The sequence below is a fragment of the Eretmochelys imbricata genome, chromosome 14 (assembly GCF_965152235.1).
Source record: "Eretmochelys imbricata isolate rEreImb1 chromosome 14, rEreImb1.hap1, whole genome shotgun sequence".
In the NCBI taxonomy this organism is placed as follows: Eukaryota; Metazoa; Chordata; order Testudines; family Cheloniidae; genus Eretmochelys; species Eretmochelys imbricata.
The window spans coordinates 32,859,081-32,875,389 of NC_135585.1; the positions used below are offsets into that span (position 1 = coordinate 32,859,081).

The 16,309-nt window shown below is 46.9% G+C and overlaps 1 protein-coding gene across 1 annotated transcript; it reads right to left on the reverse strand.

Annotated features, from left to right (window-relative positions):
* Positions 1-8,114: 8,114 nt before the first annotated feature.
* Positions 8,115-11,199, reverse strand: LOC144274348 (uncharacterized). The gene is made up of 4 exons (XM_077833108.1): positions 11,176-11,199; positions 10,496-10,622; positions 9,765-9,878; positions 8,115-9,397 (listed from the first exon to the last, which is right to left on the reverse strand). The coding sequence occupies exons 1-4, from the start codon at positions 11,197-11,199 to the stop codon at positions 8,115-8,117; spliced, it is 1,548 nt and encodes a 515-aa protein (XP_077689234.1).
* Positions 11,200-16,309: the final 5,110 nt, after the last annotated feature.

Sequence of the window (16,309 nt, forward strand, 5' to 3'; positions counted from 1 at the left end):
TAATCCCTCAGCAGACGCAGTACTTCCTTTTAGGATGGGTGCATGGTTCAATTGTGGGAGGTCACCCAAAACAGGAAGAGGCATTGGAAAAACAAACTGGGATGGTGGCCTGGAATGAAAGATTGATTTAGACCTGCATAGTCATAGTTGTTTAACGTATGCTAAGCAAGACCCTGCTAGAAGAAAAAGACATGGAGAGTTAATGCACCAAGAGTGAAAAGGCTCCTTCCAATGTTTACAGGTTGATTTTGTGGGATCCTTGCCTACTACTCCTAGGGGAAGCAGATTTTTGTTTGTAATTGTGGATAGTTTTAGCAAATGGGTAGAAGCATTCCCTACTAGAAAAAAAACAGCTGGGTCTCCACAAAAATGTTCATAACAAATTTTTTTCCTCGATGGGGGCTGCCACACAGCATTGATTCTGACAATGGTCCCGCATTTATTGGACAGATATACCAAAGTATGGGTACCTGGGCAGGTACTCCCCTACCGTTACACATCCCCTACCATCCTGGGGGACAGGTGGAAAGGATGAATAAATCTCTTAAAACTCTTAACTGTCTAAAGTGTGTAATGAACTGGAAACAAATGAGGATCTGGTACTTCCATGGGTTCTAATGAGGATCCAAAGCCGTCCTATGAAATACCTTTTGGGAGACCTACGCCTGGCTGGGAAAACTTGCTGTCTCCCCCAGATTGGGAAACAATTATAGTGAGATGTAGCTCACGAAAGCTCATGCTCAAATAAATTGGTTAGTCTCTAAGGTGCCACAAGTCCTCCTTTTCTTTTTGCAAAGACAGACTAACACGGCTGCTACTCTGAAACCTGTAATTACAGCATTGGCAGCCACCAGCTGGATGAATAGCTTTAAATAGTGGTTGCGCACCGTTCAAGGAGCAGCTGCAGCACAGCAGGCTGCAGAGCAGCAAAAAATGAACCAGGCGTTTGATGAAAACAGTGATATCAAACAATGGCAAATTGGAAACCATGTTATGGTTAAAATTGAACCGGCTCCCAAGAAAAAATTTCCTGAAGGTGAATGGTCAGGTCCTTGGCCAATTTTAGATAAATTAGGGCCCTCTCTGTACTTGGTTGAAATAAAGGACCAGCCTCGGTGGAAACATGCCATGCAATGAAAGGAATACAAGGGGGTTAAACTGTATATGACATGTTTGTGCTTTTTTACAGACAGATACACAGGATAAGTGATCAAGGTAAGCATAATGGAAACCTTCCAGAATATTGGAAGTTTTACAAGCTTTAACCTTCGAGCTCCATCGGCACCCCGCTTATTACTGTATATTGCTTGGGGTCAATTAAAAAGATTTGAAGTGTCCAGACCTTACCCTGTCAGACAATTGAGTGCAAAAGGACAATTTACTTGGGGGTATTGGTAATATGATCACCATCTGCTGGAATGATAAAGACACTTCTGTATGGATGCTGGACCAAGCAGGAAAACAGCCTTTATGGATGTTGGGACCAGGAATCTCATGGATCGATAACACACCCACCGTTCCCTTGAAAACGAGATTCCTGTTCCTAAATCCCCTAAATGATCAAATTATTCTGGAATTACTGAACCGGGATTATACTCCTGTGGAGCAGTCCAGTAAGAAATGGAAATGGCTGAAAGGAAGTTACACCAATTTGGTCTTATAATCATAATAGTCTGATATTACCACTGCTATTAATATTCCTGCTGCTTTAAAAAAAAATTTATGCACATTTACCCATGAGAGAGAGGCGAGTGTTGTTTTATATATTTTTAGGTTGCCAACCTGGATACGGACCCTGTTGGGTGTGCTGGTAGTGGCTCAAGGAGCAAAGGGACTGGTCGATGTCAAAAAGATCAACCAAACACATTCGGTGACCAGAACTCTTTGGACAGAAACAGTTAATAGCTCCACTGGATGGGATGCAGCAAGTCAGGAGCACCCTATTGGAACGGTTTTGAAATTAGTGTGTGAAACTGAAGGAAAGCGACAAATGAACACATCCTCAGGGTGTCACCCTTTGCGATTATGTTGGCTTGGGGATGGACTGTTGGAGCCTGTAGTGTTGCTCAACATGTTCCTGTCCAAGAGGTCGATAATGCCCGACGACGGATTGAAAAGGAACTGATTTTGAGTAAAGAGACACAGGGAGAATATGCATGCTGTTGGAAGGTTGATATTGTCGTTAATTGTGATCAGACTATCGTTCTTACTGCACTTCCTCACACAGATTCCATTAACACTCCTAACAGTAACACACCAAGTGAACATGAACATATACAAAGTAAGGAAAGGAAACGAGCCATTCCGGAAATGGAGTGTGTTCTAGTGGCACCAAAGCAAGTAGTGGAGCAATATTTCACAGGAGTGGTAGGGGAGGATCTGACTCTGGTATGTGTTGTCCAAGCACACAAGCTCGAGACCAACACAATATACTTGGACTGGTTTCGAGCAGTAGACACGGTAATTAGTTACATAAATGCAAGTGTAAAAGCATCAGGAGATTGGACAAGTAGGGTGAAGTTTACTGACTTGCAGGATAAGTGGAGTGCATCTATTCACATTCGTAACTTTCAATTAAAAGATACAGAAACATACACAGGAACTTGGTCCACGATCCCGAGCACCAGTAAATGCATCTGCCATGTACAGGTATGTGAAGATGCCTGTCCAACAACAGCCCCAACGCCACCTCCTTCCACTCCTCCACACACTGACACTACCCCAAGGAGTGAGTGTCCCATTGTACAACCATGGCCTACCTCACCTACACCCTACTGTAGAGTATATGGTAGAGAATGTAGGATGGAGCTATGTGCCACTAAAACTCGATTTTGCCTGTATGACAATGCTAAGGCAGTGCCCCAAACACTAGAAGGACTGGTTTAATTTGGAACTGGAGATGCAATTACAATTTTGGAAGGGCCCCCAAATCGCCCTACGTGATAGAGACAGGAGGGATTTATTAGGAATAGCATTGGGATGCTCCAGCCTTGGCATGTCCATATGGAACTCTGCAGTTATTGAAAATCTTAATTTAAAAATAAACACCATTGTGAATGGAATAGGCAAAGCAGTTAAGACAGGAAGAGATATTAGCAGTTAATTACTGGACCAGCATGCAATCACTATTGATAATATGCATTTGATTGCTCAAGGGTTTAGCCACCTGAATACTACCATTCTGTCCCTCATCGACAGCATACAAAATAATGATGTTTCATTGGCAGTTGCTTGCATGGCCTATGGCAATAGAGTAATCAAGATAGTACAGCAAAGTTTGTTGCAGTTGCAACTTCAGAACTGGCCAGAGATATTACACCCTACAGCCATCTTAAAACAAATACAACAAGGCATCAATCATATTGTGCCTATCTTTCTACAATTTGCTAAATTTGATAGGGTCCCAAGACTGGACCAGGAGGATGGCAAAAGTGTATATCTCATGATGGCAGTCCCTAGATGGTTGCAAGAGCCAGTTAAGGTATATTACGCAAATAGTGTGGGGATGACTGTAAACAAGACATATGTCCAGCATTACCCCACCGTGCACCTAGCAACTGAAACTGGCTCGGAAATTAATCAGGCTTGTTGCATAAAACATAATGGATGGTGTCTGTATGAATGCTATACTACACTTGATAATTAATAACACCAGAAAAGGCTGTGCTCAACTGGTACAAAACGGACTGGTTAATGAGGTAGTATGAATTCAGGACATGGCCTCTGCTATAGGTTATCATAATTTTTCCATAGCTGGCAACATTTGCCCTACAAGTGATGCTGGGTTCTGCGTGCCTGTTACCAGCACCATTCAAATAGGAGCCCATGCCTTCTGGTTAACAAGCAAAGGCAATGCTGTCGCTGAAACAATCATTCCACATGAATGCTTACAAGACTTACTGATTGAATTGTTCCCCATAGTGAAACACATGATTTGGTGGCAAGAACCAAAGAATCCCTAATACCAATAACTCAACTGATCCAGCAGCAAATGAGTGAAACAGAAAATGTACAAAGAGAGGTGGAAACACTCTGGTGGGCAATTCCAGAGGATGTGACTTTACAGCCAGTGGTCTGAACCCTTAGTGTAATCCTAATGGGAATCCAGGCACTAACAGTTGTTGTTCTCATGGGAATGGGCTATTACATGGTACATCAAACCAAGAAAGCTAAGCTACAGCGTTGAGTGAAGAAGGGGATGGAAATAGCAATCAACACTGCTGTGGTACAACCAAACAATCATTTTAAGGAGTAAGGTGTTGAGGCATATATTTCTCAGTATATAAACCCTGTCCTACAACGTAACATTCATTTATTAGTAATCATAACATATATTCATTTACATATGTCCAAATATTCAGGTATCTGTATACTTTGGATATCTGTTTTACCTTAACAAAGCCCTCAGTGTGAAATCAGCCTGGCTTTAAGGCTGGACGAGGTGTGTTGGCTTCCCTAGCTTCCTACTTGTCTCTGCCAAAGCTCATCCTCTCAGTAATCGGGAGACACTGCCCCTTCGCCTCATCATTCCTCTAGGGGTATCATTTGTACCCCTTTAGATTTCAGGGATGGCTTCACCCAGCACTTATAGGGCAATATTTGTCTCTCTCTGGCATTGGTGCAACAAGTTCACAGTTCTCAGCCTCAGCTGTCTGGCTGTCAGTAGACAAGTTTGCAGTTTTCCAGTTCTCTCTCCCCACCCTCTCACCCTCTTGACTGTATCTCATATCTCTGAAGGGGTCAGGCAGTAACTCCATGTCCTATCAGTCTTGGCCTCTCGGAGTGAGAATCTAGCACTCAAGCTAGGTATTTGTGCTCAGAGATATTGATAATTTTCATTGTTCAAACAACACAAAGATCTCATGACAAAGGATAAAGAAAGGTTAAAATAAAATAAAAAAGGACTCTTCTGGCAAATTATAATTTGTCTCATAAAGTCCCGAATAAACTTGTGCTATATCCTGTCAAACTAAACTAATATCATTGTCTGTGACCAAACAGCCTTGAGGAAGAAAGGAAAACCAACACTACAAGGTGAGCTACAAAACACTTTCAGGTTCAGAAAGTGAAATCCCACAAAATCATAACTCCCAAAAGAAGAAAAAGCAAATTTATCCATTTGCTTCTGAACTGCCTAAACCTGCTTTACTCAGCACCCCCTCATTACTTGATTGTGTCATTTTCAAAAGTTTTAACATTCTTCTAATGCCACAAAAGGAAAAAAGAAACAAAAACAAACCAAATCCAAAATCTGCCCATCTATAAATGTTCTGGACTTGGCTGGCAAAAGAAGCCACTTTACCAAGAGACGGAAATAGTGATTTAAGCTCAGAAAGCTCAAACAGAGTTTTGGGGTTCATTTGAATTCACAGACTCATAGAATATCAGGGTTGGAAGGGACCTCAGGAGGTCATCTAGTCCAATCCCCCGCTCAGAGCAAGACCAATCCCCAAATAAATCATCCCAAAGCTTTGTCAAGCTTAACCTTAAAAACCTCTCAGGAAGGAGATTCCACCATCTCCCTAAATAACCCACTCCAGTGCTTCACCACCCTCCTAGTGAAAAAGTTTTTCCTAATATCCAACCTAAACCTCCCCCACTGCAACTTGAGACCATTACTCCTTGTTCTGTCATCTGCTACCACTGAGAACAGTCTAAATCCATCCTCTTTGGAACCCACTTTCAGGTAGTTGAAAGCAGCTATCAAATCCCCCCTCATTCTTCTCTTCTGCAGACTAAATAATCCCAGTTTCCTCAGCCTCTCCTTATAAGTCATGTGCTCCAGCCCCCTAATCTTTTTTCAGAGTAACAGCCGTGTTAGTCTGTATTCGCAAAAAGAAAAGGAGTACTTGTGGCACCTTAGAGACTAACCAATTTATCTGAGCATAAGCTTTCGTGAGCTGCTATGCTCAAATAAATTGGTTAGTCTCTAAGGTGCCACAAGTACTCCTTTTCTTTTTGCTAATCTTTTTTGTTGCCCTCCGCTGGACTCTCTCCAATTTTTCCACATCCTTCTTGTAGTGTGGGGCCCAAATGGACAAAGTACTCCAGATGAGGCCTCACCAATGCCAAATAGAGGACAATGATCACGTCCCTCGATCTGCTGGCAACGCTCCTACTTATACAACCCAAAATGCCATTAGCCTTCTTGGCAAAGAGGGCATAATGTTGACTCATATCCAGCTTCTCGTCCACTGTAACCCCTACGTCCTTTTCTGCAGAACTGCTGCCTAGCCACTCAGTCCCTAGTCTGAGGCGGTGCATGGGATTCTTATGTCCTAAGTGCAGGACTCTGCACTTGTCCTTGTTGAACATCATCAGATTTCTTTTGGCCCAATCCTCCAATTTGTCTAGGTCCCTCTGTATCCTATCTCTACCCTCCAGCGTATCTACCTCTCCTCCCAGTTTAGTGTCATCTGCAAACTTGCTGAGGGTGCAATCCACACCATCCTCCAGATCATTAATTAAGATATTGAACAAAACCGGCCCCAGGACTGACCCTTGGGGCACTCCGCTTGATACTGGCTGCCAACTAGACATGGACATTGATCACTACCCATTGAGCCTGACAATCTAGCCAGCTTTCTATCCACCTTATAGTCCATTCATCCAGCCCATACTTCTTTAACTTGTTGGCAAGAATACTGTGGGAGACTGTATCAAAAGCTTTGCTAAAGTCAAGAAATAACATGTCCACTGCTTTCCCCTCATCCACAGAGCCAGTTATCTTATCATAGAAGGCAATTAGGTTAGTCAGGCACGACTTGCCCTTGGTGAATCCTTGCTGACAGTTCCTGATCACTTTCCTCTCCATGAAGTGCTTCAGAATGGATTCCCTGAGGACCTGCTCCCTGCCCAGCGAAAAGGGGCTGAGGACGTCACTGATAAGAGGCAGCACTTCTCTTTCCCATACTCTCTGCTCTAATCCCATGATCCCTAACATTTTATTTCTCCAGCATCCTCTGCTTCCCACATCCACCAGACCCAACCACTCAATCCCTCAGATTCCTCCCCAAAACCCATTCCTCCTGGTCCCTTCATATTTGATCCCCCGGGATCCCAGCACCTTAGGGGATTTTGAGCGGGGAAGTGTTGCCAGCCCAGGGACACTCACCCTGCAGGGACCAGCTCCAGGTAAGTGGGGGAGCCCAGCCCAGGAATATTGCTGGAAGATGCAGGGTGGGGACAGGTGTCCACAGCGAATGTGGGGCCTGGCCCAAGTATCTCTCTCCCAGTCTCCATGGAAGAGAAACCATGCCTGGGAAGGCAAGGCAAGGGTGGAACTTCATCCAGGCAGAGGGAGCTTCTGGAGGAGTTTCTCTCTCCCTTCCCCCAGCAGGTTAGCAGGAGGCAGGAAGGCCCAGAACTTCAGCAGCCAGTGCTGCAGCAGGAAGGAGGGGCTGACTGGGACTTCTCCTCCTCTTCCTGTGCTTTGCTTAGATCAGAAAAAGCCAGAGTGTCCCTGTTCAGCTCAGGATCAGCTGCTGCTGGAATCTGCCCCCAGACATGAGCAGATGGATACCTGGGAGCCAAATGCCACTGCTGTGCATGGAAATTACTAAATGAAATTTCTACTTTGGCTAGCCCTAGTTATGGCACTGAGAGAATTTCTCTCCTGTGTGGAGGAGTCTCTGGTGTCCATTGCGGTGTTAGCTCAAACTGAAGCATTTTCCATGCTAAGGACATCTGAGAAGCCTCTTCCCTATGTGGATTTGCTGATGCTGGATGTTGTGTGAGCACCAAATGAAGTTACCCCCACATTCAAGCTCTTTCTTTTGTGAATTATCCAATTGGGAATAATGCATGAGCTCAGACTGAATCTTTCCCTGCAGTTATTGAAGCTTTTCCCACAATCCAAGTATTTATGGGTTCTCTGTCTTGCGTAGATTGTCAGATGTGAAGCGAGGTTTGATCTTCAAATCGAACTTTTTCCATAGCTGAGGAATTTGTAGATTTTGTCCCATGTGAATTCTCCGACATTTAGGAAGGTATGACCTGGGATTGAAGCTTTTCCCATCATCCAATCATTTATGGGGTTTCTCTGTTGTCTGAATTGTCTGATGTCTACTTAGGTGTGAGTTCTGACTAAAACTTTTCTCACAGTGGAGGCATTTTCACAGTTTCTTTCCCTTGTGGATTCTCCCATGCTTAATATGGCTTGCGTGCTGACTGAAGCTTTTCCCACAGTCCAAACATTTATAGGGTCTCTCTCCCGTGTGCAGTCTCTCATGGGCAATAAGATTTGAGCTCCAACTGAAGCTTTTACCACAGTCCAAGCATTTATAGGGTCTCTCTCCTGTGTGGGTTCTCTGATGTACAATAAGGGCTGATGCTGCAATAAAACTTTTTCCACACTCGAGGCATTTATATGGCCTCTCTCCCATGTGGATTCTTCCATGGCTAATAAGATGTGAACTCTGACTGAAGCTTTTACCACAGTCCAAGCAATTATAGGGTTTCTCTCCTGTGTGGGTTCTCTGATGGACAATAAGGGCTGATGGTGCACTGAAAGTTTTCCCACACTCAAGGCATTTATATGGTCTCTCTCCTGTGTGCAGTCTCTGATGGGTAACAAGATTTGAGCTCCGACTGAAGCTTGCACCACACTCAAGGCATTTATAGGGTTTCTCTCCCATGTGGGTTCTCTGATGTGTAATAAGGGCTGACGGTGCAATAAAACTTTTTCCACACTCAAGGCATTTATATAGCCTCTCTCTCATGTGGATTCTTGCATGGCTAATGAGATGTGAGCTCTGACTGAAACTTTTCGCACAGTCCAAGCATTTATAGGGTTTCTCTCCTGTGTGGGTTCTCTGATGTACAATAAGGGCTGATCGTGCACGGAAACTTTTTCCACACTCAAGACATTTATAGGGTTTCTCTCCCGTGTGGGTTCTCTGATGAATGATAAGGGCTGAGGATACAGTGAAACTCTTCCCACACTGAAGGCATTTATATGGTCTCTCTCCCGTGTGGATTCTGCTATGGCAAATAAGGCCTGAGACATTACTGAAGCTTTTCCCACACTCAAGGCATTTATAGGGTCTCTCTCCCGTGTGCAGTCTCCCATGGTTAATAAGATTTGAGCTCCCACTGAAGCTTTTACCACAGTCCAAGCATTTATAGGGTTTCTTTCCTTTGTGATTTGTCAGCTGGGCTTTGCTTTCCTCGGAATCCTTGCCTCCTCTCCCACTTTCAATGGATTCATCCACTTGCTTCCTTTGGCAATTTCCCAGCTTCCTTTCTGACCTGTGCCAATTACTCCAGGGTTTTCTCTGTTCCAAGCATTGGAAAAAATTCCCATCTGCTTTTCTAACTGTGCTCCCTTGCAGTTCCACTGGCTCAGGACATTCCTGTTGTGGATTCCCCTCCTCATTCTCACTCATTGTCTCATCACCTGCTGGGGGAGAGAGAGAATCCAGGCAGAAGTCATTGCCTGGGCTGGTAGAAAATACAGAAAGGGAAATAGCAAAGAGGGAAAACATAATGTAATAGCTGTTGGAAGACTAAGAATTTGGATTATGCCTCCACATCCCATCCAAACACTGACAGGGAAGTGAAGTCATGGAGAAAAATCCTGACAGCTAACAGGGTGGGTGGGAAGCCATGAGCGATATCTGCCATGATGAATGACACCTGCTGACCACTGCCTAATCTGGGTGGGATGAGACAGAACTGAGGGTGCTCACACCAGATTTTTGGGATTTTTAGGTTTTTCCTTCTTTTGCAAGATAGTTTCTGTGTCAGTGTCACTGACTCCTCACCTCCGTGGGTGCCTCTTGAGAGCTTCGTTTCTTTGGAGGCCTGAAGATCTGGGACCCATGGCTCTTCCCCTGCTTCCAGACAGGTGATCAGGTCAGGTTTGGGAATGGGAAGTCCTGCTCAGGGGGTGAAACCAGGCATAATCAGAGTGCACTGATGATTGGTGGAGTATTTGTCACAAAGGATACATCTTGAGTTTAAACTGACCCATGAATTGCTGGGGGGTTGTGGGATCTGAATGGATGGGAACATGGTCTCTGAGTCCCTTTGGGAGAGGTCAATGTCTGGGGGAAGGGGAGTTGTCACACCCTCATTAGGAGTGTTCAGGATCTGTGTGCTCTAGGGAACTTGCTGAGGCACAAACAGCTCTGGTGTTAAACCCCTGGATATGTCTAAAAGTCCAGAGGCCAGTGCCCTCCCCACACATGGAGCTATTTCCAAGAAGGGAGGTGAACAGAGATCCTGTGTATGAGTGAGAATTAATGCAGATAGGATAATACACTGCTCCTGCCCCTGTGAAAGCTGGAGGGATGGGGATGAATTAGCATGTCCATTAGGTCCATGACTCCCCTATACCATTGGAGGGGGTATGGAGGTGAATGGCTCTCTTACACAGGAGCTGTGGACTATGAGACCCAGTCCCCTCTAATGTAACTGACTAGGGAAGAACCTGACCAGGTGCAGAAATGCTGGCCCGAGGGCTTCAAATAACTGAGGGGACAGGAATCCTTACCCAGCAAGGTCACAGTCTCATAATTCTCCTGCATGACGTCCCTGTAGAGGGCTCTCTGACCGGGGTCCAGCAGAGCCCCCTGCCCCGCCGTGAAATACACAGCCACATCCTCAAAGGTCACCGGCATCTGAAACAACAGGTGCTTCCCACTCAGTACCTGCTGCCCCAGCCACAATCCCACTATTCATGTGGGAAGCAGCACACAAATAGGACAGCTCTGGGAGGGCCAGAGGAGCAGAATCCCACCCTCACCCTGCTCAGAGTGGCCAGGAGGCTCCAGGGAACAGAGAGAAGGCGAGAGCTCCTTGTCCCTCCCAGAGGAGGGAGGACAGCAGGGTCTTCTCATTTACCACACACCTGCTGCCTACAGGCTGATGTGGGAAGCAGAGCTACGTGCAGGGAACAGGGACAGGAATCCCAGCACCCTCCCTTTGTATTTCACCACAGTCTCTGCCTAGTGGTCTGTTTTCCCAGCCCTGACCAGGGAGTTGTTTCCTGTTTCAGAAATGGGGAAATGTTCACTCCCTCCCCCACTGGCCTGTTCATAAATCAGGCCTTAGGCTGAGCATGTCCAAGCAGCTTTAGCACACCCTGTCCCCCTCCCTGCCTCACCCTTTGTATTTCCTGCCCCTCCCTCTCCACAACAACCCTCCCCAGCAGCTCCCCCAAAAATCCCGTACCTGAGCTGGCTCCACCATAGCCATTTCCCTTCCCCGTCCCCTAGGAAAATGGGATGATCTGGAGCAACACGTTGTCCTTATTCTGAAGCCTGTCAGGGTGAGAAGGGGAATTTTCTGAATAGCGTTAGTCCATTTCACACCCCAATTCCCCCCAGACTCTTTCCCTGCAGACAGACAGGCTAGACTCTGTGATGCAGAGCAAACCCTCAGTGACATTATTACAACACAGGCCTGACCCCTTCCATGGGGACTAAACCCAGAAGATACTTTTAAACACTCCCAGTAACAGAGTCTCTGAGCCAAGCAGTGGAAAAGAGCAGAATCAAAGGAGCTACTTCAGTGATCCCCCCTGACACTGTCCCCAAGGCAGCACATTCCCCCAGCAGCACGGGGACTAGGTAGAGGCAGGAACTGGCTTTTCCTTTCTCTGCTCCTCACCTTCTTCTAATTAAAGTCAATCTGCCCTGGGGTGCAGCATGAAATGGAGCTGGGCAGGGCTGGGAGCCGGGAACCTTTCCCCCGCACTTATTGCTCTTGCTGCCCCTTCCAGTCTCTTCCCTTTCCCTTCTGCATGGAAGAACTGGTTTCTGTCCTGCCATTCCTGTGAGTTTTCTCTCTAATAGCTACTGCCAGGGCTAGCAGGTGTGTGACAGGATGCATCAAGGGCAGCAGATCTGGGACTCGCAGACAGCTGGGAGAAGAGATGGGGAGAGGAGGGGCCATTTGTGCAGAGTCACTTTCCTGTCCATCCCCAGCACTTTACCTCACGTCTCTCTCATCACTTGGAGTCTCCAGCAGAACCCGGGGCTGCCCTAGGGGCTGGTTTCAGCCACAGGAGAAAGTCCCCCCTTGACTGGGCACACAGGGGCTTTAATGATGGTCTATCCCAGCACAGACCCTGCTCCCAGATTACAATGGAGGCAGCAGCATCTGCCCCAGGAAGCCCAGCTAGCTCTAGGGCTCTACTAAACAGAGCACAGAGATTGACACCGGCCTCCTCTGCCTTAGCAATTATCAGAGCCCTCTAGTGGGGGGTGCAAATGACAGAGCCTCCCTGTGCTGCCCCTGCAGCCCCCAGAGACAGTCAGACCGATGCTAATCTCATTTGCCCATCTGGACTCACACTGGAACCAGAGAACCAGTTCAAACTGGAATTTTGTACTGGAACCAGAACTGAACCATAATTTTTATTTACTGACTGAATTGAACTTAAAAAAAAGTGGGTGGGGGAGAGGGGACCAGTTAAAATAAAGATTCAGCATAATTTTAAGCTCAATATAAAAAAAAATTCAGTGATCTGAATTTCTCATTTTAATTTTAAGAGAAGAAACTAACTAGCCAATGGGCCGGTGATGGCTCCCAGAATGGCCTGCCCCAGGATAGTGAGAAGAGAATGAGAAGAGAAGGGGGCCAGCCCACAAGCACAGAAAGGGAGAGGAGAAGCTTGGGAGCTTCCTGCACCCAATGGGAGGCAGAAGGGGGGCCCAGAGGTAGAGGAACCACCTCTGAGATGCTCCCCTGGGGAGAGAAGAGTGGGGATGCTCCCTGGGCCCTGAAGTTCATAATATCTCTTCAAGCCCAAGGGCAAAGGTAATGGCTCCCCAACCTTCTCCCCTTAGACAGGCCTCCTCCCACCATGTCCACCCCCTGGGGCAGCTCCTCCCTCCCACTTGAAGCAGGGTTCATGCTCCAAACTCCCTTCCTCACTGAAGCCAGCTGCAGGTCCCACTCCCAAACCCCCGCCCACCCCTCCGGCACTGTCTGATGCCCACGTCCACCACCCCCCGAACACCCTCCCCCCACTATCAGAGGACGACAAAGTCAAGGCAAAATTTCATTACACCAGAACATGGAAGAAGATGGAAATGCTTCCGTCAGAAGTAATGATGTCATAAAATCTGTCAGACATGTCTGAAATCGGAAGATGCATTGGAACTTCTTCTGAAAGCTTCTGAAATCTCTAAAAAGGAAGTGATATCTGGACGAAGGAAAGCCCAGAAAAGGATTGGGCCAATTCTTGATTCATTCGCAGATGAGCCATTTCTCAGTAAGAACAAACTACTGGGAACATCCAGAAAATGTCTTGCCCAAGCTGAATCAATTAGCAAAAAATATACTGGCAGTTACAGCAACACGAGTGAGTGTTGAAAGAAAATTTCCAGGCCTCAAAAGTATCCTTTCACTGCAGAGGTCCAATATGGCAAAGCAAATGTTGAAAGATGTTATTTTAGGTTGTTCAGCCAAATTGTTCATTAAAAAAATTGTGTTTATTTGACAACAAAAAAATTCAGGAAAATTCGTGTAAAAAGTTAAAGTTAAAAAATAAATAAATAGCCAAAAATCAAAACAGTTTCCATTTTAAGTTGCAGCTCTCTTTTTTTAATTTACCTCCACTAAGATTGAAATAAGATTTAAACAGGTAACTGAAGTTTTATTTTTGTTTCTTTGGGTGGCTAGAACCAGAAATGAACCCAAATACAATGAATGGAACTGAATCTGAACCAACCCAAAATAAATACCAGTTGGATTCCTTGCCTGCTGTCGCCAAAATCCTGCACAGAAATCAGAGCAGGACGCTGTTGAGTCCTGTCAACTCCAAGCATTTAACATGCAGGAATCAGATCCCCAAATAATGAGATTGTCTTAAAAAGATCCAAGAATAAATTGGGAGCAGGGTTTATATGTGCATGTGGGGGGAGCGAATTTCCCTTGTAAATACTGAGCCCTTAGGGTTAAATCCCCTCTCCACCCCCCACTGCTTGTTTAACCATTTCTGGGGGGAAAGATTCCCCACCAGCTGCTGGGCTGGGCAGGGCAGGGCAGCCCTCCCCCCTACCCCATGGATTGGGGGAGCTGCCATTGTATCTCTCACCATCCCGCTCCCTTCTCCGACCCTCTGGCTCTCCCTTCCCCAGCCAGTCTCCACTTGCTCTCATAGTCGCCCTCCAGCCACCTCACAGCCCCCCTTTTCCTTCTTTCTCCCCACAGAGTTTTCCTCTGTTCCAGCTCTGTTCCTCTGAGCCCCAGAATCCTCCCCCGCCCCCTGATTCCTGCGTATTCCCTCAGCCTCCCTTCAGCAGCCCCACATCCCCATGGTCCCTCCCGCACTCCCCTCACACATCCCTCTTCAGCCCCCCTCCTGCTCACCTCTAACAGGGAATCGCAGCCAGCTCCGCTGGGAGCAGCCTGGGGCCAAACCCTCCCCCTGCAGCCAGGATGGCATCGGGGGGCACCGCTTCTTGGGGGGATGGGCAGGTCTCTCTTACCTTCCCTCCAAGCGGTGCCCTCCCCGGGAGCAGGGGCTGGGGCCTGGGAAGGGGGGTCCTGGCCAGGCTGGGGTCTCTGCACGGGGGGAGGCTCCTGGGGAGCAGCGGGAATGTTACTGCTGGAAATTCCCCTCTCCCGGCTGCAGCCAGGGCCCCGGGGTCCCCAGCAGCAGCCGCCGGGGCTTGGGGATCTTGCAAGGAGCGTGGGCTCCCCACAGCGCCGCAGAGTCACTGCAGAGAGAGCGATTCACTTCCTGCTGCTGGACTGAGTGACCCCAGCGATCGCTCCCAGAGCCGCATCCCAGCTGCTCCTGGGTCCTAGCGATCAAGGGATTGCACTGCAGCCCCCTGCCCCAGACCCTGCCTCCTGGGGGGTCCACGTCCCATGGGCACAGGCAGCCTCTTTCGGCATTAACGGAGCGTCCTGCATAGAAGCCACCATGTCAGTGAGCAGAAAGGAGACGTCCAGGTGTGGGGGAGGGTGGAGAAGAGTTGTTTCTATGGAGACTGGGGATTGGTGCAGAGAGTCCCTAATTTCATCAAGGGCAAGGGGGTGTCGGATCTTCTGGGTCCTAGAGAGGCTGCCTAGAGGCCGGAGCAGCTGGGGACACGTTTCTCAGGGCACCCCACCCTAGACAAAGGAATGTAATTTCCCTCCCCGCCTTCCCCCGCAGTTACTGCCATAGGACTTTGAAAGACCATGAGAATGTATTTACATCTCGCTTACACAGACCCATCAAGCTAACCAGGGTTGGAGCGACCCCATCAATTGCACCAGAGGGGGCTGGAACTAAACGATTTGCATTTTAGCAGACACAGGTCCTGTGGGGGAGAAAGCAGCAAGACAGGGCCCTCAAGACAGATGGGACAGGCCCTATGTTAATGAGCACTGCAGTGTGTGATCCTCTCATTAAAGATTATATAGCAAGGCACAGACACAAGGGGGCTGAATTAACAGGGCCTAGACATCCTTGATTCTGACAATGCCTAACTGAGACTGCTCAACTTTGCACCCTTAAAAATAGGCTTTTACTGTAATATTTTGAGGGTAAGGTTGATATAGATCCCCTCCAGTTTTCCTGCTCCACCATATGATTATTTAATATGCAGATATTCTACCCTCCAATCTTGCCCCCTTTCTCACCAATCATCAAATATTGCTGCGCAGATTTCCCCTTTTCTTCACTTGTTGCATTTTACTGCAGTCCCCCTGAGATGCTGATAATTTTCTCGCTGGATTACTACTATAATCTCTGCATAAAGATTGTGTTTTTTCTTTAAATACTAACTTGATATGAAACTTTTCAAATACAGGTATTGCTTTTTTCCTGTGTACTTAGCCAATTTGTGTCATTCTTAGATTTTCCCACTATAAACTCTCTACAGTCACAGATTTGTTCTGTCTCTAATTGCTGAATAATGAAAGCGTTCCTCAGTTTGGGAGGAGAATTACTGCCCTGAGTAATTGCTACAGACGGGGGTGTAGTAGAGAAAGAGCCTGGAGAAGTGGGCTTGGAGCAAGATCTCAGGCCTGAACCAGAGGCTGTGAACCCAAGTCAGGCCATGTATTAAAGCAGATGCTCACAAGTTCACTGCCCTGTACATAAACTTGGCAAAGTTGCTGCTGCTGTACCAGGCACTAGAGATTTACATAGATATATCCGAGATAGGACAGATACATCCCAGTCTAGTACAAGAGAGGATGGTTTGACAAACAATGGATAGGGATGTTTTGTCTAAGATATCAGGAAGAAGGCAAGGAAATGGACAGCTGTTATGACACATGTAAGGAGGGGTATAAGTTGTGTATTCTAGTTGTTTGTTTCAGTCTATAAATTTCGAGGCACTTTGCCTTAATTCTTTGTTTA

Excerpts from the sequence above, each read along its gene's own strand:
- LOC144274348 (XM_077833108.1), bottom strand. The coding sequence starts at position 11,199 with ATGGCTATGGTGGAGCCAGCTCAG. Across the intron at positions 10,623-11,175 it reads CTATGGTGGAGCCAGCTCAG|ATGCCGGTGACCTTTGAGGA; the intron begins GTACGGGATTTT and ends CTGTTGTTTCAG. Across the intron at positions 9,398-9,764 it reads CTCAAGAGGCACCCACGGAG|GTGATGAGACAATGAGTGAG; the intron begins GTGAGGAGTCAG and ends CTCCCCCAGCAG.